The sequence below is a fragment of the Salmo salar genome, chromosome 01 (genome assembly GCF_965601325.2).
Source record: "Salmo salar chromosome 01, fSalSal1, whole genome shotgun sequence".
Lineage (NCBI taxonomy): Eukaryota > Metazoa > Chordata > Actinopteri > Salmoniformes > Salmonidae > Salmo > Salmo salar.
Genome location: NC_138291.1, coordinates 149,028,383 through 149,051,729, shown reverse-complemented (window position 1 = coordinate 149,051,729; position 23,347 = coordinate 149,028,383). Strand labels below are relative to the sequence as shown.

Sequence of the window (23,347 nt, the reverse complement as noted above, 5' to 3'; positions counted from 1 at the left end):
GTAGAGCTGTCGCTTTCAAGGAGTGTAACGCCCTGGCCATAGAGAGGGGTTTTTTGTTCTTTATTTTTGTTAGGCCAGGGTGTTACATTGGGTGGGCGTTCTATGTTCTTTTTCTAGGTTTTTGTATTTCTGTGTTTTGGGCCGTGTGTGGCTCCCAATCAGGCACAGCTGAAGTTCGTTGTTGTTGATTGGGAGTCACACATAAGGAGCATGTTTTTCCTTTGGGTTTTGTGGGTAATTGTATTTTGTTAGTGTGTTTTCCTAACAGAACTGTTTGCTGTCGTTTCTTGTTTTTTGTATAGCGTTCACGTGGTTCTATTAAAATTCTAATGATGAACACATCCTCCGCTGCGTATTGGTCCACCTTTTCCGACGATGACTTCTCTGTTTCATCTGATGACGAAGACAGCCGTTACAGAATTACCCACCAACAACAGACCAAGCAGCGGAGGAAGGAGAAACGCCAGGAGAGGAGCGTTCAGGATTCTTGGACTTGGGAGGAAATCCTGGACGGGAAAGGACCATGGGCTCAAGCTGGGGATTATCGCCGCCCGCAGTGGGAGATCGAGGCGGCGAGAGCTGAGAGGCGCTGGTATGAGGAAAGGGAGCGCAGCAGACATGAGAGGCTGCCCCACCGTGTTATGCTGTGGAGCGCACGGTGTCCCCAATGCGCGTGCATAGCCCGGTGCGCTACATACCAGCCCCCCGCAAGTGCCATGCGAGTGCAGGCATCGAGCCAGGGTGGATGGTGCCAGCTCAGCGTGTCTGGTCTCCAGTGCGCCTCCTCGGTCCAGGTTATCCTGCGCCGGCGTTGCGTACTGTGTCTCCAGAGCGCTGGGAGGGTCCAGTTTGCCCAATGCCTGCTCTCCGCCCGTGCCAGGCCAAAGTGGGCATTCAGCCTGGAGTAAGCATGTCGAGCGTACATACCAGAACTCCAGTGCTCCCCCACAGCCCAGTTTATCCTGTGCCTCCTCCTCGGTCCAGGCCTCCAGTGGGTCTCCCCATCCTGGTCCGTCCTGTGCCTCCTCCTAGGTCCAGGCCACCAGTGGGTCTCCCCATCCTGGTCCGTCCTGTGCCTCCTCCTAGGTCCAGGCCACCAGTGGGTCTCCCCATCCTGGTCCGTCCTGTGCCTCCTCCTAGGTCCAGGCCTCCAGTGGGTCTCCCCATCCTGGTCCGTCCTGTGCCTCCTCCTAGGACCAAGCCACCAGTGGGACTCCCCATCCTGGTCCATCCTGTGCCACCTCCCAGGACTAGGCTTCCAGTGGGTCTCGCCAGTCCGGAGCTGCCAGAGCTGCCCGCCAGTCCGGAGCCGCCAGAGCTGCCCGCCAGTCCGGAGCCGCCAGAGCTGCCCGCCAGTCCGGAGCCGCCAGAGCTGCCCGCCAGTCAGGAGCCGCCAGATCTGCCCACCAGTCAAGAGCCGCCCGCCTGTCCGGAGCCGCGAGGCCGCCCGCCTGTCCGGAGCCGCCAGAGCCGCCCGCCTGTCTGGAGCAGTCAGAGCCGTCCGCCAGCCCGGTGAGTCCTGTGCCTACGCCTAGGGCCAGGCCTCTAACATGTCTCCTCAGCCTGGTGAATCCTGGGTTAGTGCCACCGGAGCAGCCAGGGACACCCGCCAGCCGGGCGCAGCCAGGGACGCCCGCCAGCCGGGCGCAGTCATCGCCGCCCGCCAGCCGGGCGCACCCATCGCCGCCCGCCAGCCGGTGCGCAGCCATCGCCGCCCGCCAGCCGGGCGCAAACAGGGTCGCCCGCCAACCGGGTGCAACCATCACCGCCCGCCAGCCGGGCGCAGTCAGGGTCACCCACCAGACCTTCGGCGCGGCCAGGTCCGCCACCTAAGAGGGCGATGCCGAGGGTGGTGCAGAGGCCACATCCCGCACCTGTGCCGCCGCCGTAGGAAGGCCCACCCGGACCCTCCCCTTCAGTGTCAGGTTTTGCGGCCGGAGTCCGCACCTTGGGGGGGGGGGGGGTACTGTAACGCCCTGGCCATAGAGAGGGGTTTTTTGTTCTTTATTTTTGTTAGGCCAGGGTGTTACATTGGGTGGGCGTTCTATGTTCTTTTTCTAGGTTTTTGTATTTCTGTGTTTTGGGCCGTGTGTCGCTCCCAATCAGGCACAGCTGAAGTTCGTTGTTGTTGATTGGGAGTCACACATAAGGAGCATGTTTTTCCTTTGGGTTTTGTGGGTAATTGTATTTTGTTAGTGTGTTTTCCTAACAGAACTGTTTGCTGTCGTTTCTTGTTTTTTGTATAGTGTTCACGTTGTTCTATTAAAATTCTAATGATGAACACATCCTCCGCTGCGTATTGGTCCACCTTTTCCAACGATGACTTCTCTGTTTCATCTGACGACGAAGACAGCCGTTACAAGGAGCGAGACTCTAACCCAGAGGCTTATAAGAAACAGGACTAAGATCGAATCATACCGACGCTCGTCGGATGTGGCAGAGCTTGCAAACTATTACAGACTACAAAGGGAAGCACAGCCGAGAGCTGCCCAGTGACACAAGCCTACCAGACGAGCTAAATAACTTATATGCTCGCTTCGAGGCAAGTAACACTGAAACATGCATGAGAGCATCAGCTGTTCTGGATGACTGTGTTATCACGCTCTCCGTATCCGATGTGATTAAGACTTTTAAACAGGTCAACATTCACAAGGCCGTAGGGCCAGACGGATTACCAGGACGTGTACTCCAAGCATGCGCTGACCAACTGGCAAGTGTTTTCACTGACATTTTCAACCTCTCCCAGACCACCATAGTCCCTGTGCCCAAGAACACTGATCTGTAGCACTCATGTCTGTAGCCATGAAATGCTTTGAAAGGCTGGTCATATGATGCAATCTCTATTTCACTCCACACTGCCCTTTCCCACCTGGACAAAAGGAACACCTATGTGAGAATGCTATTCATTGACTACAGCTCAGCGTTCAACACCATAGTGCCCTCAAAGCTCATCACTAAGCTAAGGACCCCGGGACTAAACACCTCCCTCTGCAACTGGATCCTGGACTTCCTGGCGGGCTGCCCCCCGGTGGTAAGGGTAGGTAACAACACATCAGCCATACTGATCCTCAACACAGGGGCCCCTCAGGGGTGCATGCTCAGTCCCCTCCTGTGCTCACTGTTCACTCATGAGTGCATGGCCAGGCACGACTCCAACACCATCATTAAGTTTGCCGATGACACAACAGTGGTAGACCTGATCACCGACAATGATGAGACAGCCTATAGGGAGGAGGTCAGAGACCTGACCGTGTGGTGCAAGAACAACAACCTCTCCTTCAATGTGATCAAGACAAAGGAGATGATTGTGGACTACAGGAAAAAGAGGACAGAGCACGCCCCCATTCTCATCAACGGGGCTGTAGTGGAACAGGTTGAGAGCTTCAAGTTCCTTTGGCATCCACATCACCAACAAAGTAACATGGTCCAAGACAGTCATGAAGAGGGCACGACAAAACCTATTCCCCCTCAGGAGACTGAAAAGATTTGGCATGGGTCCTCAAATCCTCAAAAGGTTCTACAGCTGCACCATCGAGAGCTTCCTGATAGGTTGCATCACTGCCTGTTATGGGAACTGCTCAGCCTCCGACCGCAAGGCACTACAGAGGGTAGTGTGTATGGCCCAGTACATCACTGGGGCCAACCTTCCTGCCATCCAGGACCTCTATACCAGGCGGTGTCAGAGAAAGGCCCTAAAAATTGTAAAAGACTCCAGACACCCTAGTCATAGACTGTTCTCTCTGCTACCACACGGCAAGCGGTACCGGAGCACCAAGTCTAGGTCGAAGAGGCTTCTAAACAGCTTCTACCCCCAAGCCATAAGACTCCTGAACATCTAATCAAATGGCTACCCAGGCTATTTGCATTGCCCCCTCCTCCTCTTTTACGCTGCTGCTACTCTCTGTTAATATCTATGCATAGTCACTTTAATAACTCTACCTACATGTACATATTACCTCAATTACCTCAACTAACTGGTGCCCCCGCACATTGACTCTGTTCCGGTACCCCCTGTGTAAAGCCTCGCTATTGTTATTTTACTGCTGCTCTTTAATTACTAGTTATTTTTATCTCTTACTTTTTGGGGGGTATTTTCTTACAACTGTGTTGTTGGTTAAGGGCTTGTAAGTAAGCATTTCACTGTAAGGTCTACTCCTGTTGTATTCGGGGTCATATGACAAATACAATTTGATTTGATTTGATTTGAATGTCTTGTGAGTGTGCGAGCACACTTGTTCGGCTAGCCGCCAGCCGAACTGAAGCATGCTAACGCCTTTAGTGTTGTAGAGATGGTGGTAATTACTCTTTTGGGAGAGCAAGTAGAATCAGCATCTTATAGCCTATTTTTAAAATCTGATTGTGTAATACTAATATTTCATTAGTCCAGACCTTAATGTCTATGGTCCAGACAGTCCTCATATTAATTCAAAGGATTTACCTACTATCCTCTCTGTGCATGTAAGCTTACAAAATATTAAATTGTTGATCGATAGGAAGAGGAACAAGCTCTTTAGGTTAGACATAATTAAACCCTTTTCACCTTCAATCCCTACTCCCCTGACTACAGGTGGACTATTTGTCCTACCTCCACCTAGCAACACAGTCCCTGCTCCCCAGCTGGTTGGGGGGTGGCAGACACCCACCTGGGTCGATTCCCTGCCATGACTCCTCACCCTCCAGTTACGACTCAAGTCTGTGACGCCATATTTAGAGATGATGGGGGATCTCATAGGCGCGGGCGGTGCAATAGTAATTGTCCTTTGGAGTGCCTCAATGATGCCATTAAGGGCCCTTCAGTGATGAGGCTAATGGAGGGAGACCTCGTTTGCATAACATTATCTTAATTGAGCCCAAGGCCTGGCATGAAAACAAGGCTTTGATAATGTTACTGATGGAACGGGAGGATGTTGATCTGACCGGCGGCAACCATTTACCCGACAGCTACATTAATTAACGGCTATCCCGTTACATGGGCTTTAGGAGGGATGAATAAGTCAACATGGTGACGTGTGTGCCCATGTGTAGGGCCCTTGTCTAGGTCTGAAATGACACCCTATATAGTGCATTATAGTGACCATAGGGCTCTGGTCAAAAGTAGGGCACTATATAGGGAGTAGGAAGCCATTTTGAAAGCACCCTATGTGTTCTAATGGAGAAACCACAGTCCTATAGGAGAGGTTGGAGGACAAGGATGGCCTGGCACATAGGGTGGATCCTCTTACCCCTCATTCCCTAAAGGAGGAAACCCGGCCTCTGCCAGCACACAAAGCCTCCACTAATACTTTTAATTGTGAATTAATTAGACTGCTGTATCAATATTTTGGTAAGACCCAACAGCCAGGTCTTAGTTTACATGTACATGAGCTGTGTTTGTGGACACTGTTTCCATCCAAAGCAGCTTCGATATTCAATTCAGATACTGTCATCAGAGAGTTATAATTTAGAGTACAGAAGTTAGATTTCCTATTTAATTAAGACAGCCTCTCTCAGACCAGGTGTGCCTGGGATGACACGAGATGAGTGTGTGTGTGCTTGTGCATGCGCGCGGATCAGGATGTAGCTTAACTGAAGCAGGTCAGCCAGGTAGCTCTTTTGTTATGTAAAGAGGTGCCATGTGATCCTGCAGGATAAAAGAGGAGAGGAAAAGAAACCGTTCAGATAAACTTCCCTCATCAGATAATTAACCATGCCTTTGCTCCAGTTTCCCCTCCTTTGCATAAGTGTCTGATCGACTTTCAAATTGCTGATCAGTCAGAGAGAGATGCTTCTTCCTCTGAGCTATCCTTTGGGGCTCCAGCAGAATGTTACAATGTTACAGCAGGGGGTGGCACACATTTAAAACATGCTAAACTTATAGATGTCCATGTGGAAGCCAGCAAGGGAAAATATAAGGACACATTTAGATAAAATACATTATTTATCCCTGTCTACAGTTTTGAGGCCCTTTGGTTCAACATGGCTCAACATCATACACAAAAAAATGCTAATATTGGTACCAGGACTTGAATAAGATTTGTGCCACATATGCTAAAATGACAGCATATGGAAACAGTGCCAGGGAAACTAAACCAAAGCATGGATTGCTGTCATACCTTGTCCATGGACTGCTCACAGAATAAGAATACCATTTTGTAATTTAGGTGAACTATCCCTTTAAGCTGAATTTGCTGTTTGGGGTTTTAGGCTGGGTTTATGTATAAGCACTTTGTGACATCGGCTGATGTAAAAAGGCCTTTATAAATACATTTGATTGATTGATTGAAGTATGCTTTTCAGATATTTTTTGCCCTTTCCTCCCTGTCAAAACTTCCCCTGCACTTGTCACAATGACAGAGTTTTGAATAGCCCCCCCACTCCCCCCTCGCTTGCCCCGTGCCCCTTCCGAGCTCCCCTGCTGCCAGTTTTTAACTACACTCCACTCTGGCCTCTGCTCTACTTGTTACAGCCCCAACATGAGTGCAAACAATCAAAGTGTTTGGGAACGTTGAAATATGCATGGCTATCCGTGACAGACAGATAAAGCAGGGCAATTAGCCACGTAATCCTAGAGCATCGTACGGAATCATCAGCCTCAGCTGTCCTCTCTCTCTCTCGTTCCCTCCTTCCTCTCCTCTACTCTCTTTCTCTCTATTAGTTAAATGTACTCTGTGTGTCGGCTCCCCATCAAATCAAGTAACACTTCCCCTAATTGGCTTATAAATAATACAGCAGGCCTACATTATAATTTCATCAGTGGTAAACATTGCGGGGGCAGTTGGTAAAGAACCTATCCCTCATTAATTTCTTAATTTGGGTAGATGGAACGAAGGGGAAATGAGGGAGAGAAAGGTAGGGATGCGCGAGAGAGAGAGGGAGAAAGAATGTGAGAGATGGGGAGACCGGGTGAACAGGGGGACTCATATCACCTCAGGCAGAGGAGGGAGTGAGGAAGGGATGGTTGAAAAAACAAGGGGAGGAAGAGGCTATTGCTGCTGCTTTTGTTAATAAATGTCAGATATTCAATCCAAGGGTTTTGTCAGTAGCTTTCTTGTGTGATAGGCGATGTGGACCTACAGCCACTTTCCAAAACACACACCACACACTACACACACATACACCACACACTACACACCCCACGCACCACATACTACACACACACCACACTAAACACCTCACACTACACACACACCACACACTACACACCTCACACCACACTCTACACACATACTATACACCACACACATCACACACCACACACCACACACACACCACACATCTCACACCACACACCTCACACCACACACACACTACACACCACATACACTACACACCACACACTACACACACACCACACTCTACACCTTACACCACACTGCACACACACACACACACACACACACACACACACACACACACACACACACACACACACACACACACACACACACACACACACACACACACACACACACACACACACACTACCTACCTCACACTACACACACACTACACACCTCACTCCCCACTCTTGTTCGTTGTTCTTTTTTTATACCAACTTAATGAATATTTCATAACAAGAAACATAAATATTAATTCTAATGGTTTTGCACAGTAGTTATTACCGGTATTTCTTACAAAAAATGCAAATAAAATACTAATTATAATTTCTGCATAACCAAACCCTGAAATACTCTCATACACTCTCAGCCAAACAGACACTTAAACAAACACAAACACTCATGATTATGTGCACTGCCAGTAAACTATTTCACTTTTTAGTCAGAACAAAAGTAAGCCAATGCCTTCTACATGCATCTCACTTTATCTTCTTTGTTGATTGATTATCTTTCCAAAGATGATACAGTAGCATTCCTATGTTGAAGAGTTGAACTCTTCAACCTGTGATACAGGCCTATGTGTGAGACACAATACAGTAGACAGCAGCCTCTTTGTATTTACTTCCAGCACTTGCTATACAATTCAGTTTAGTCAAAGAAGAAAGGTGACTTTAAGTTTCCCTTGTCAGATAAAGTAATGGAAAGCAGCCGTTATGATTCTATTATACTGTTTAAGGGACTGTTACACATTGTGTGATACGTCAGGTATGAGGTGTATGCATATGACATGTTCTGATCTCTGAAAGACTGATATTAAAGCAAACACTTAAATGAGTCATTTCCATTTGTCTTTTGGCTGAAATGTGGGAATATAAAAGGCACAAAGAGCCCTTCAGCCTTCAAAAGGAGAGGAAAGCGTCCTAGGTACGATTCTGGATCCAGTCAGACACTTGAAGGCAATCTTTCTCAGCTGTAACTCAACGCTGTCACTATTATCGAGAGCTGTCACCTCACGGTGTCATAAGTGATGGAGAGAGACATCCTAAAAAAGCGACTGTCGAGGTTTTACAACTACAACACATGTACTGTGTCTCACACAAAGAAGAAACGAGCTGAAGAAAGCCAGGTGTAAGTTAGGCTTCTCTTTTCAACTGACATCTGATTCATCCAGACTGATCCAGTAAATGACTCACTTACCAATGACGGGGCAATACAACTCTCCATTCACATCAACTCCATATCATACAAATCCTATTAGTTAGATGGACATTCTGGTCGCTAAGTGGAGCCAACATGAAACCACACACATAACACCCCCTTAGACTTATTTAACTCTGGCTGAGAGTGGCGGGTCCCGTGTTGAGAATGAGCTTAATTAATGTAGCAGCAAAACACAAACCTCCCTGCTCATGCCCTTTCTGCTGCTACTGCTCAGTATTAGTTCCACTTCAGTGGCCCCATGCTTAGCAACAAGAACAAGCAGCGTCTCTAATGACGGACGTCCCCTGCTCTCCACATATCCCCACCACTGGTCCCGGGTCACTGCCCCCGCCCCTCTAGGGACAGGAAGAGGAGAGAGGGGAGTCTACCCGTTAAAGGACCTTGTTAACAGCCTGCCTAGAAACAAACCCCACAGACTCACTTCATTAGCAGGGACAAGTTAGAAGATGTGCCTTAGTTTGGAATAGTTTAAAACCTGAGGAGAGAAAAGTATTCTCTCAGGGGTTGGAGTGTGTGAGCAGAACGGCGGAGGGAAGTGACTTCAGAAAAGCGTTCGTTCTCCAAAATGTTGTGTTTATTTTTGGGGTCCAAACATTGCAGACAGTCATGTTTATCTCAGAGTTAGGGGACTGTCTGTTTCCTGCATAAACAAACATCATTGTTTAGGGTAATACAATTACTACGGAGGATTCAATTTTTATGACTACATATTAGAATCTTTAATTCAATGGAGAAAAAAAAATAATGTACAAAGACAAAAAAAAATATTCACACAACATAAGGAAAATATAACTCTTGGTTACAAATATTTTGGGTCACGGGAAAAGTCCAGACGACCCAATGAAATGCGATAAAGGAGACACTGAACTTGTGAAACGGCACTGTGACAAGGACACAAGGTTTCACAGCGCTAGATGAACGAGGAGTGAGTTCTGTCATCTTGTGGTACTATAGAGATCAGTGTCTCTGGGTTGACAGTCCACTCTGTTAGTTGACATGCAACTGTCAAATAGGACTTAAGGACAGAAAACTGGGTAGTCCAGGTGAGACATTCTAATGGAAACCCTTTGTCCAACGTTGGCCTTCCATCCCAAACTATGACGTGAATGTAAAATTAGCTGACTGAAGTTATCGAAAAGACTCAAAACACAGCAAAATACAAGAGTGAGAAATCAACATGAAAACATAAAAAAAAGATGGAAACGGAAACATGGATTTGATCCCATAAGGACTTTCCAGTGAAATGAGGCAACTGCTGTGCAAATGGGTGGAGATGGAGATATTTGGGTACTACAAAATGCATCTGTACACATAAGAGTAGATACAGTATATTGTATCATATTCAAACTAGATAAACAAAAGGAATAGCATATTAAATAAAAGTGTGAAAAGGTGCTATGAATGTTTTATGCGATCCAGCCATTGACATGAAGGCTATAAATATTGTATGCATAGAGAAGAATCCCTCTTTGAAGTCTTGTGAGAGCTAAGACTGAGGAAGAAAGGGAGGGGAGACGGTAATTACTGGTGGAAGTGCTCTTTGACAGATTATTCTATTAAAGCAGGAGGAGGTTCAACCAAACACAGCTAACCTCTAACAGCACTGGTCTCCACCTATCAATGACAAGAACATTCTCACCTGAAGACCCACTTCCACTTGACAAACACGCTTACTGGGAGCCAATCACATGATGAAAAAACCTGTATGCTCTTCATAATGTTGCAGCGTTTGCACATTGTCTAACAATATTGAATGGTAATAATTAGCAAAGTACTAGCTTCTAATGAATGATAAAAAATTTGAAGACATATTTTCAGTGTGGATCGCCAAAATACGTTAGCGTCACACATACTACCGCTATATCGACCACAGACAACCTTAGATCAGACAAAATTAGCCACTTTGCAGAAAACAGGCAAATTATCATTATTTCCACAAATAAATTTAAATTCTTAACAGATCTGCTGTCTGTCTAGAAAAAGTGTTGACAATGGGATTAGGATTCTGGGTAAAACTCTGGCCCTCTCATTAAGTGTTGAGAACCGAGAGCCAGGGCCACTTCCTGACGCAGGGCTAGCCCCAGAGCAGCCTCACCCCTCTGCCTGGCCGGGGCTGTGCATGGGGATATGCTGGGGATGTAAGGGATGAGAGAGGACATGATAGAGAGCAGTACTGCTACTAGCCCAGTCTCCCAGGTCCAACTCCATCTTTGATCATTGGCCACTGACATCTATGTCTCTGAGATAGGGGGAAGGTGCAAGGCACACCATGAGTGCACATCCTTCCCCATGGAACATTGTTCTCCCCAAAATAAAAAAGGGTTTATTGTATTTAACAATATCAACTCTAACCCCCCCCCCCCCCTTGATTAGAATTAGTTTCACATCTGCCTGCCGCCCAACTCTGTCCCTCATTACTGTAGAATCTCATTACAATCAGCCCCCAGGGGAGACATGCGTCAGTTTTAAACACACTTTCTATCCCTCTCTTACTGCCTCGCGCTCCCCTCGCGCTCCCCCCTCTCTCCGTCTACAGTAGTGGAAGTCCTCATCTAAGAGGATGACAGTCTTTTTTCTCCTACATGCAGCATGGAAATTGTTTTACACTGCCAATTAAAATAACAGATACGGGTACATTTAGATTGTTTTCTCTCAGTCAGTTAGGATATGTATTTGGCAAAAAAAATAGACCAAAATAGGGCTGACACTCCAAGTCCCCCCTCCGTTTTTACCTAACAGAATAACACACAAAAGTGTTTGGAAATGCAGTCAAGATGTGGAAAATAATACTTATGGGGCTGTGAACTCCGAGAGAAAAGGTTATATCCATCTCCACACACTCCACTTCCTCTTATTAAACCATAGTTACATCAGTGGGGTTTTAAATGTATATTCAAAATCTTTATTTAGAAAATGATACGGTTATGTGCTATAATTAATTTTAAATATATCAATTATGCTTGACAATAAGTAACAGGTAAAAATAAGCAATAGTGGTGTCCGTTGTGAAAATTGTCCATCTAGTCCGAGCAGGCACACAACCGCTGCAGGCAGCGTAACCCCGGCTCTCCACTAGCATGTCCTATAGTCCTAGAGGAGAGGAGAGTCGCAGAACGTACAAGGACCCTGCAGTATCCTCTTGATCCAGTCTGGGTCTGCAGTGAAGAGGGTAGGAGGAGGAAAATAAGTAAACATTGAATATTTTATCAGATTCATCTGTTCAATCACAATCATCTGCTCCACTATTTGAGCAGTAAATAGACAACAGCTTGATCACTCAGTAATGTTAAGCTTATTGAAAATCATTTATGCAGGCAGTCTGTGACAATTAAAGAAAAAAGTTTTTCAAAAATAAAAAATAAAGGACTTTCTTATATATTGTCAAGGAGATATGCTGATCAGGGAGAAGGATGAGTGAGAGAGCTGACAGTGAATAACAGCCCTGGGAGAGAGAGAGAGAAGAGGGTGGAGTGAGATAGAGGAGGCAGAGAGGTGGAAAGTGGCGCTAGCTGCTTACCCTCAGGCACTGGCAGTCTGGCAATGCTATCCTGCAGCAGGCAGCGTCTGTACGTGAGTGTCTGGCACGCCTGGTAGGATAATACACACCTGAAAGAAACGGGCACGCTTCAGACAGACACTGACACTGAGTGGGAGGGGTATCAATAGTCTAAAGTGGCTTCCTTTGCTCATATTGTTCCCTTCATTTGCAATGACTGGAAAGAACGGAATATGTGAAAGTGAATTCCCAGTAGACATCATTATTCAAGACATCCCTAGGACAGGAGTTCCCAAACTTTTTTGGCCACACAACCCCATTTTCATATCAAAACTTTTTCACAACATCACCATGTAAAAAAAAAAAAAAAGTTATGTAATCAGGCCAATGGTAACTTTTTTAATTGGGGCTTTGACAGTCTACTACAAATCAGTCAAAGTATTTCATTCTGAAGGAGGTATGGTTTGAAGTGACTGAAATGCATCAGAAAAAGGAATTGGGAAGTTCAGGATATCATCAGGCAAACATTTTGTATGAAATTCTTTGTAGAAAAGAATATCATTGATGATATTTTATGAAAATGCTGTCTGCAACATGAAAGCCAACTGACACACGAAGGCAACTGTGGCATAAACATTGGACTAGCATAGCAAAAATTACAGTATTTAGATTATGGGAATCGGGTGACTCGCGGTTAACGCAAATAAGGTTGATGACACTTTACCTGAGCCACATGTGTCCATTAGAGCAGATAGCCTGTTTGCGGTCTGTGAACGGTAGCACCTCCTTACACAGACTACAGTACTCTGGGAACGTCTGCTTGTTCATCTTCTTCTGGATGTGACCTATCAGGACCTGGGGTACAGAGAGCAAGACGTGAGAGGTGCTGAATAATGCACAACAGGGTTTAGCCTAATGTTGAAACACTTGATTATTGCTCAGGCTATGGAATAGGATAATAGAAAAGGTGTAGGGAGCCTAGTCCAACCTTGGCAGCCCTGTCCTCGTATGTAGGGTCGCTGGTGAGGAAGTCACAGACCCCCCTGGTGGGGATACTGGTGTTCTCTGTGATCCAGGTGTGAAGGTACACCTCCCCCAGAACCCTCTTCATGTGCTCCCTGGTCAGGTGGGCCTCCACCGCCTCGATCCACGCTAATACCTCTCCCATCTTCTCCTCCAACGCCTGGGATTCTGGGTCCTGTAGCTTCGACACCCCCTCTTCCCCTTCTCCACCCCCCTCCTCCTCCCCCACAAACACCTTGGAGTCTTCATGCGTGGGGCGCCAGCGCGCCTCCACGGGGGCCTTCTGCAGGGACTGGTAGAGCACGCGCACCAGGAAGAGTTTTAACCTCCACAGGTAGGGGGAGCCTGTGTTGTGTACCTTTTTGTCCAGCTCCTCCTGCAGCAGAGCAGGAATGCATTTCTCCTTCAGCACCCTCCAGCGCACCAGGTCCAGCAGGTCAGTCTGTTTGAACAGGCTCTGGACCTGGGACTCCAGCAGCTCTGCCGCCGCGTCGTTTGGCGTCTTCAGGGTCACAAACTGGACCTGGTACGGCCTGGAGACCAGGTGCTGACCATTGGTCATCCCTGCAGTACTGACCAGGGCCAGGTAGGCCCCGTTCGGGCTGACCGCGATGCCATGCATCCTCCGCCCTGCCATGCCTTCTGGCAGCACAATCTCCTCCTGCTTAAAGGCCACGGCCATGTCGGTAAAGATGGGCGTGAGCTTCTTGACCGTCCCGTCCAGGGAACAGGTGTAGATGGAGCCCCCCTGGCGGCTGGCTGTCATGGAGACGATGGGGGTGGAGTGCAGGCCTGTGACGTGTGAGTTGTGCACGTTGAGGCCCGCCTTGGAGATGAGCAGCAGGCACCAGAAGAGGTAGGAGCCCCTGGCCGCCACCACCAGGCTACAGTTACAGTTCTGTTTGGGGTGGAACAGGGAGATACACTTGATGTTGTGTACGGGGATCTGGTCTGACTCCTGCCAGAGGACCACTGGCTGGCGCAGGGTGAAGTAGCCCTTCACCGCCTTCAGGTTGACGGGCAGGATCTTGACAGGCCCCACCGCACTGCCCACGATCAGTCCGCTCATCTTGCGCCCGCTGTGCTCGTACTCCCACCATGCCAGCACACTGGGGGACGACACCCCAGATTGGATGGTGTTACAAGACACCACTGAATCCTTCCCCAGCATGGGCAGGCAGAACTGCCACACCACCAGGTCTCCGTTCTCCATCAGCACGGCCAGCAGCACCGTCCCCACGTCCTTCCACTTGTTGTTGGTCTGGACATGCTGCGTGGTGCACACACTGGACCACTCCATCCGTACAGGGGTCTGCATGAGGTAGCGTCTCTGAAGCTCAGCCAGGTCCAGGAGATTAGCCTTGGGGGGCTCCCCACCCTGCACTGAGTAGCCTCTGCTCTCCAGGCTCTCTCCATACAGCTGGGTCAGGTCAGCCACCACTGTCCACTGTAGACGCTTGGTGCTGCTGTGGACGGTCAGCTTGTGGTCCAGGGTGAGGGAGGCCAGAAGGCTGAGGCCATTGCCGTCACAGCCCAGGGGGGACCAGCTGGTGTACATGATGCCCTTATGGACGCCTAAGGTGGGGTTTAACACTCTGTCCAGCAAGAAGGACTGGCTCACTGAAGGGTCACTGGAGAACTTGTCTTTGGCCCTCAACAGCTCCTCTGCTGGACCCACCTGGACACAAAAACAGCTACCTTTAAAAGTAGGCATCCGAATGCATTTAGTATACCATACTGAGAAAACTAAAACGACTTTCAGATAATATCTAAATCCCAAAGTAAGTGCATCAACCTAATTTGCTAACCTAAATATGTTTTACTTTGGGATAAATGGTTAACTGCTGCTAGCAGTTAGAAACAAATAGGCAGCAGTCATCAGCCAGGTAAAAACAACAACCTCACAACTTCAATTTCTGCCATACGCGGTTTTGAGGTGTGGAATGAACGCCTAAGTAAGAAAGTTTGCTAGCTACGTGTGTCCAATATTCACCTTCAATTCACAGACTTTGTCCGGCACGGGGATGGAGGTCCGATGCAGCACCAAGTCTTGGTTGTTGCCGTGAACATCGCACAAGACCTCCATCAAAGAAATGCCACTTGCAGTAGAGGCCGAGAGTCGGTGGTCCTCAGACCACGTGAGCGGCTCAAAACCGCTGACCGGACTCGGGAGCTGTATTACCGGATCCCTCTTCACAACTGGACCGAGTTCTGCCCAGGGCTCATCCTCTGGTTCGGCTTCGGTAAGCTGTCCTTCCTCTACCCCGTCCGTAACACGAGTTGGGCTGCAAGCAGCCATTTTCCATGTAAAAAATAAAACAACGCGTCACTACGGCGGTGGAGTAGGGACACACCACAATGAAAAACATAATCAAGCCTCTCGGGTTGCAGTGTAGATATCTGGGTTGAGATGACAGCAAGACGGACTGTCTGTGCTTGGCTAAAATAAAAACACTAGCCCGATTACCTCCCAGCTAATTACAAACGTTCCCACCACTTTTTTCCCGTAAGAGTCTCATTAGGTCCTTAACTAACTTTTTCTTGTGTACTTATTTTCTTGTGTACTTATTTTCTTGTGTACTTTTAACAGAGCTGAGATTTACTTCAAAGTGCATTCGACATATTGCTTACACCTATCAAGTTGTTTCAGATCTACACAAGTGCCTAGGAGGAGGGGTTAGGATTTATTCTGGAACTGGCCTAACTATACTGGCCCAATAAACTCCCTGGAGATATCTGATATTGGAATAGTGGTTAGGGCTTTCATCATTGGTGCTGGTGGCTTGGGTTCGAGACCTGCTAGGTGAATCACCCTACTGTCACATTCTTAGCAATATATGTTATAGTCATTATTTGGCAACAATTACAACACACTTATCTGATCAAATGAAAATTAGTTTCTCATTGAAAGATGGGAATCTGTAGGATTATGCATTGAGAATGAATTATGACCACATTTCTACTACCTCTCTTAAGTTATCAGTATTTATGGATTCTATATAGCTGAGTATCTCTCCATCATCTTCTTGAAATCCACACCACATACTTAAAAAGTTAATTACTTAAAAAGTTCAAGAATGGATGTAGCAACCGCATATTGCCCCTTTAACATATTGTGATTTCTGTGATTTGTCCCTAGTGAATCTGTTGCAATTTTTCTGTTTTTCCACATAAGAACTTGGAGATGGACTCTGTAGTGTATTGTTTTGGTTTAACTTGAATCATTATTGCTTAAATGGCAAATGTGAGAAAGTACAGACATGCTACTGTAAATATGGCAACCATGTTCTGGGTATGTTTCTATCAGAAGCAACACTACCACCTGGGCCATGTTTTGGCAACAAATTAGGAATGTTACAGATAGAAATGCAATGACAAGAGCTCATGTGATTCCTAATCAGAGACACATATTTGTTCTATATGATGTACTGTATGTGGTGTGGGTTTCAAAAAGATGATAGAGTTCCCCTCGGGTTCGTGGGGTGGAGGAGATCTTCGTGGGCTATACTCAGCCTTGTCTCAGGGTAGTATGTTGGTGGTCTGTTGATATCCCTCTGGTGGATGTGGGGTCTGTGCCTTGGCAAAGGGTTATATCCTGTCCGGTTGGCCCTGTTCGGTGGTATCATCGAACGGGGCCACATTGTCCCCCGACCCACCTCTGTCTCGGTCTCCAGTATCTATGCTGCAATAGTCTATGTGCCGGGGTCAGTCTGTTATATCTAGTGTAATTCTCCTGTCTTATCTGGTGTCCTGTGTGAATTTAAGTATGCTCCCTCTAATTCTCTCTTTCTCTCTCTCTCCCTCCACTCCCGGAGGACCTGAGCCCTAGGATCATGCCTCAGGAATACCTGGCCTGATGACTCCTGGCTGTCCCCAATCCACCTGGTCATGCTGCTGCTCCAGTTTCAACTGTTTTGCCTGTGGCTAGGGAACCCTGACCTGTTCACTGGACGTGCTACCTTTTCCTGGACCTGCTGTTTTCGACTGTCACTCTCTCTCTCTCTATCACACCTGCTGTCTCAACCTCTGAATGCTTGGCTATGAAAAGCCAACTGACATCTACTCCTGAGGTACTGACCTGTTGCACCCTCTACAAACACTGTGATTATTATTTGACCCTGCTGGTCATCTATGAACGGTTGAACATCTTGAAGAACAATCTGGCCTTAAATGGCCATGTACTCTTATAATCTCCACCCGACACAGCCAGAAGAGGACTGGCCACCCCTCAGAGCCTGGTTCCTCTCTAGGTTTCTTCCTAGGTTCCTTCCTTTCTTGGGAGTTTTTCCTAGCCACCATGCTTCTACATATGCATTGCTTGCTGTTTTGGGTTTTAGGCTGGGTTTCTGTATAGCACTTTATGACATCTGCTGATGTAAAAAGGACTTTATAAATACATTTGATTGATTTGAGATTCTCAGCTATCTAGAATTCTACCTATTCCCATCTTTCACTAGCTAGGATTCCATCCAATTGGCGACAGATTTTCATGCAAATAATACAAATCCAAATGAAGAAAATATGTGAATTTTCCCACCGGTGGTGTGTTTCCACCAGTGGAGGCTGCTGAGGGGAGGACGTCTCATAATAATGGCTGGAATGGAGTCAATGGAATGTTATAAACCACATGGAAACCACGTTTTTGATACCGTTCATTTGACTCCATTCCAGACAATGTTATGAGACATCCTCCCCTCAGCAGCCCCAACTGTTTCCACCAAACTGAATTGTTGCCGATAAAAATCAGTGCATGAGGACATAGTGCACACAAAATGCACTTTTCGTTTACCGAATAACAATCTAATGTCCAATGTATTTCCAACTATACCTATATTTCTGTTACAAAATCTGTTGCTTTAAATAGCGAATGTGCCTACTCTGGTCTTGGCACATGCGCTCTAGACAACAGCTGGCAGATACAGTGTGAGTAGGCTCTGCGGGTAGGTCACACTACAATACATGATGGGATTATTATGGATAAAAACGATACTTTTAATTTGTCAAACGGCAATCAATCATCGATTTTATCATGTCACCAGAATAAGACCCTCTGCATTTATTGGAAAGGAGCATCAAGCTCATACCGTGCACTTTCACCACCCTGTGAAGTTCATGATAACTTATTTCATCTGTAGTCTAATAAACCGCATGGTTTCCAAAATTGTAGTGGGAGGACCACACACCAAGTCATGGCGTTACGCCACGTTTACTTCGATATGATTGTTATATATCAATATTTGGGCATAAAGGCGTTTCCACCGCCATTTCTCGCATTCATACATTTTACAGACACAAAAAGATCCCATTGTCTAGTGTATTTTGTTTTGTCAATGTTTGGATTCATCAGGCCTGTCATTACATTTTTTATCGGACATGTACTTTACTCGCATAAAAAGGTTGGATGGAAACCTGTTTACTAATCACGTTTCTGTTAATGTTGCGACAGTTCGTTTCTGGTAACAGAACAAAATAGTCAGCACATAGTAACTTCTGATTTAGCTGTACTTTAATTAATGCAAACACGTGTGTGGTATATGTGTGGTTCGTATATATACGGTCTCGCTGTTTTACCTCGCAGGGCAAACAGAGAAGAGCGCGTCACATTCTATTGTTCTCTCTTTTATACTGAGAGATAGTTCCCGCTCAATGCTGGCCTGTCAGAGGGAGGAGGAGCGTGGTTTAAACTTGCTCCTCCTGTCGTCGGCGTGCAGGCTGATCCCAGCGTCGTGACGCACTTCCTGTTGCCGGTTGTAGTTCTTCTTGTCTTCAACAGTTAATTTACCCGTAGTTTATATACTTAATATTGTAGCATAGCTTCCCCGGTATATTATATAAGTTATGCATACAAATAGCCAGTTCAACCCTAACATTTCCATCCAACCATTTCATGCAGATGAATTACCTGTTGCATGAAAAAAGTCACGACATGGCTGATGGAAACATGAAATGCCAGTACAATTTTATAAATTCCAACAGACAATTTGTTCATTCGACATGGTGAAATCTTTTTGTGTCCGTAAAATGAACTATGCGAGAAATGGCGGTGGAAAAGCCTTTATTCGCAAATATTGATATAACCATCATATCGAAGTAAACTTGGGAGTCACGAGATGATATGTTGTGTGGCCCTCCCACTACGACTCGGGAAAGCATGCAGTTTATTTGGCTACAGATGAAATAAATGATGATGCACTTCACAGAGTGGTGAAAGTGCAAGGTGATGTACTTGATGCGCCTTTCCAACAAATATCGAGGGTCTTATTTTGGTGATTATGATGATCGAAGCTTGGCTGTCATTTGACGAATATAAATAATATCGCTCTTATCCATAATAATCTCATAATGTAAGTAGCCTACCCGCACTGTGTCTGCGAGCTGTTGGCTAGAGTGCATGTTCCAAGACCAGAATGGGCACATTTGCTATATAATACAATAGTTTTAGTGACAAAACCATCAGTAGAGTTGAAATGTGATGGAAACCCATTTAACTTGTATTTTTCTTTCAGGACATGGGCATTTTGCTGCAAAAGTAATTTTTATGTGCACTATGTCATCACAACAAAAGTACACTATATATACAAAAATATGTGGACACCCTTTCAAATGAATGGATTCAGCTATTTCAGCCACACCCGTTGCTGACAGATGTATAACATCCGGCACAAAGCCATACAATCTCCATAGACAAACATTGGTAGTAGAATGGCCTTACTGAAGAGCTCAGTGACTTTCATTGTGACACCATCATTGGTGCCAACCCCCCCCCCCCCCCCCAAAAAAAGGCAGTTCATAAAATGTATGCCCCGGTCAACTGTAAGGGCTGTTATTGTGAAGTGGAAACATCTAGGAGCAACAACAGCTCAGCCGCAAAGTGTTAGGCCACACAAGCTCACAGAATGGGACCGCTGAATGCTGAAGTGCGTAGAGCGTAAAATTGTCTGTCCAAGTTTGTAACACTCACTACCGAGTTCCGAACTGCCTCTGGAAGAAACTTCAGCACAATAACTTTTCGTCTGGAGCTTCATGAAATGAATTTCCATGGCCGAACAGCTGCACAAAAGACTAAGACACCGAGCGTTGGCTGGAGTGGTGTAAAACTTGCTGCCATTGGACTCTGGAGCAGTGCAAACGCATTCTCTGGAGTGATGAATCACGCTTCACCATTTGGCAGTCTGACTGATGAATCTGGGTTTGGTGGATGTAGGAGAGCGCTACCTGCCCCAATGCATAATGCCAACTGTAAAGTTTGGTGGAGGATGAATAATGGTCTGGGGCTGATTTTCATGGTTCGGGCTAGACCTCTTAGTTCCAGTGAAGGGAAATCTTAAAGCTACAGCATACAATGATATTCTAGACAATTCTGTGCTTCCAACTTTGTGGCAACAATTTGGGGAAGGCCCTTTCCTGTTTCAGCATGAAAATGCCCCTGTGCACAAAGCGAGGTCCATACAGAAATTGTTTGTCGAGATCAGTGTGGAAGAACTTGACTAGCCTGCACAGAGCACTGACCTCAACCCCATCGAACACCTTTGATATGAATTGGAACACTGACTGCGAGCCAGGCCTAATCGCCCAACATCAGTGCCCGACCTCACTAATGAATGGAAGCAAATCCCCGCAGCAATGTTCCAACATCTAGTGGAAAACCTTCCATGAAGAGTGGAGGCTGTTATGGCAGCAAAAAGGAACCAACTCCATATTAATGCCAATGATTTTGGAATGAGACGGTCGATGAGCATGTGTCCACATACTTTTGGTAATGTAGTATATGTTTGATGGAAACACATCTCTGGTGGGATATTGCGTGTATTGTTTTATGCAGATTTTTGAATATTTGCATCAAAATCTGTTGCAAATTAGATGAAAACCTATCTAGTGAGAAACGCATTTTAATTAGATCAGATAGGTGTGTTGTAACAGTTGCCAAAAAATGACTAGCATATGTAACTAAGAATGTGAGAGTAGGGTGCCTCCCCTAGTGGATCTCGAACCCAGGCCACCAGCACCAATGACGAACACCCTAACCACTGTCCTAATAAGGGATCACTTTAGGCTAGGCTATGTGCTTATTGGGCCAGTATAGCTATGACCTGTCCAGAATAAACCCTAACCCTTCCTTCCTAGGCACTTGTGTAGATCTGAAACAACTTGATATGTGTAAGCAATAGGGTGGATGCACTTTGAAGTAAATCTCACTCAAAAGTACACTCAAGAAAAACTATTATTGATCATAGTGATTGAGGAGTATCGTTAAAACAGGTAAATATGCTCCACCAACATTATATAACAATACAGAAAGCCCTTAAATTGTTGAAATAAGTCAATCAAATCAATGACGAGAGAATAGTCAAATTAACTGATAACTGACAGAGACATGGTGGATTAGCAGGAAGTTCTGAATGCCGTGAACCAAGAGGTTGTGAGTTCAAATCCCAGGTGAGTACATGTTGAAGAGTAATGACTGTATAAATGAACATGCACCAAGTAATCGTGTAAAACGAAGTATGACATATATATATATATATATACAGTTGAAGTCAGAAGTTTACATACACCTTAGCCAAGTACATTTAAACTCAGTTTTTCACAATTCCTGACATTTAATCCTAGTAAAAATTCCCTGTTTTAGGTCAGTTAGGATCACCACTTTATTTTAAGAATGTGAAATGTCAGAATAATAGTAGAGAGAATGATTTATTTCAGCTTTGATTTCTTTCATCACATTTCCAGTGTGTCAGAAGTTTACATACACTCAATTAGTATTTGGTAGCATTGCCTTTAAATTGTTAAACTTGGGTCAAACATTTCGGTTAGCCTTCCACAAGCTTCCCACAATAAGTTGGGTGAATTTTGAACCATTCCTCCTGACAGAGCTGGTGTAACTGAGTCAGGTTTGTAGGCCTCCTTGCTCGCACACGCTTTTTCAGTTCTGCCCACAAATGTTCTATAGATTTGAGTTCAGGGCTTTGTGATGGCCACTCCAATACCTTGACTTTGTTGTCCTTAAGCCATTTTGCCACAACTTTGGAAGTATGCTTGGGGTCATTGTCCACTTGGAAGACCCATTTGCGACCAAGCTTTAACTTCCTGATGTCTTGAGATGTTGCTTCAATATATCCACATAATTTCCCTTCCTCACAATGCCATCTATTTTGTGAAGTGCACCAGTCCCTCCTGCAGCAAAGCACCCCCACAACATGATGCTGCCACCCCCGTGCTTCACGGTTGGGATGGTGTTCTTCGGCTTGCAAGCCTCCCCCTTTTTCCTCCAAACATAATGATGGTCATTATGGCCAAACAGTTCTATTATTGCTTTATCAGACCAGAGGACATTTCTTCAAAAAGTACAATCTTTGTCCCCATATGCACTTGCAAACCGTAGTCTGGCTTTTTTTTATTGCGGTTTTGGAGCAGTGGCTTCTTCCTTTCTTCCTTGCTGAGAGGCCTTTCAGGTTATGTCGATATAGGACTTGTTTTACTGTGGATATAGATACTTTTGTACTCGTTTCCTCCAGCATCTTCACAAGGTCCTTTGCTGTTGTTCTGGGATTGATTCACACTTTGCGCACCAAAGTACGTTCATCTCTAGGAGACAGAACACGTCTCCTTCGTGAGCCGTATGACGGCTTCGTAGTCCCATGATGTTTATACTTGCGTACTATTGTTTGTACAGATGAACATGGTACCTTCAGGCGTGTGGAAATTGCTCCCAAGGATGAACCAGACTCGTGGAGGTCAACAATATTTTTTCTGAGGTCTTAGCTGACTTCTTTTGGCACTGAGTTTGAAGGTAGGCCTTGAAATACATCCACAGGTACACCTCCAATTGACTCAAATGATGTCAATTTGCATATCAGAAGCTTCTAAAGCCATGACATAATTTTCTGGAATTTTCCAAGCTGTTTAAGGGCACAGTCAACTTAGTGTATGTAAACTTCTGACCCACTGGAATTGTGATACAGTGAATTATAAGTGAAATAATCTGTCTGTAAACAATTGTTGGAAAAATTACTTGTCATACACAAAGTAGATGTCCTATCCGACTTGCTAAAACTATAGTTTGATAACAAGAAATTTGTGGAGTGGTTGAAAAATGAGTTTTAATGACTCCAACCTAAGTGTATGTAAACTTCCGACTTCAACTGTATATATACGTTGAAAAAACTGTAGAGTTCATTCGGAAAGTATTTGGACCCCTTGACTTTTTCCACATTTTGTTACGTTACAGCCTTATTCTAAAATTGATAAAATATTTTTTTCCCTCATCAATCTACACACAATACCCCATAAT

At 45.7% G+C, this 23,347-nt stretch overlaps 1 protein-coding gene across 1 annotated transcript; it reads right to left on the bottom strand.

Annotated features, from left to right (window-relative positions):
- Positions 1-9,089: 9,089 nt before the first annotated feature.
- On the bottom strand, positions 9,090-15,432 carry LOC106565445 (general transcription factor 3C polypeptide 4). The gene is made up of 5 exons (XM_014132596.3): positions 15,050-15,432; positions 13,022-14,734; positions 12,758-12,888; positions 12,055-12,143; positions 9,090-11,692 (listed from the first exon to the last, which is right to left on the bottom strand). The coding sequence occupies exons 1-5, from the start codon at positions 15,353-15,355 to the stop codon at positions 11,628-11,630; spliced, it is 2,304 nt and encodes a 767-aa protein (XP_013988071.1). The 5' UTR covers positions 15,356-15,432; the 3' UTR covers positions 9,090-11,627.
- Between the last annotated feature and the right edge of the window lie 7,915 nt (positions 15,433-23,347).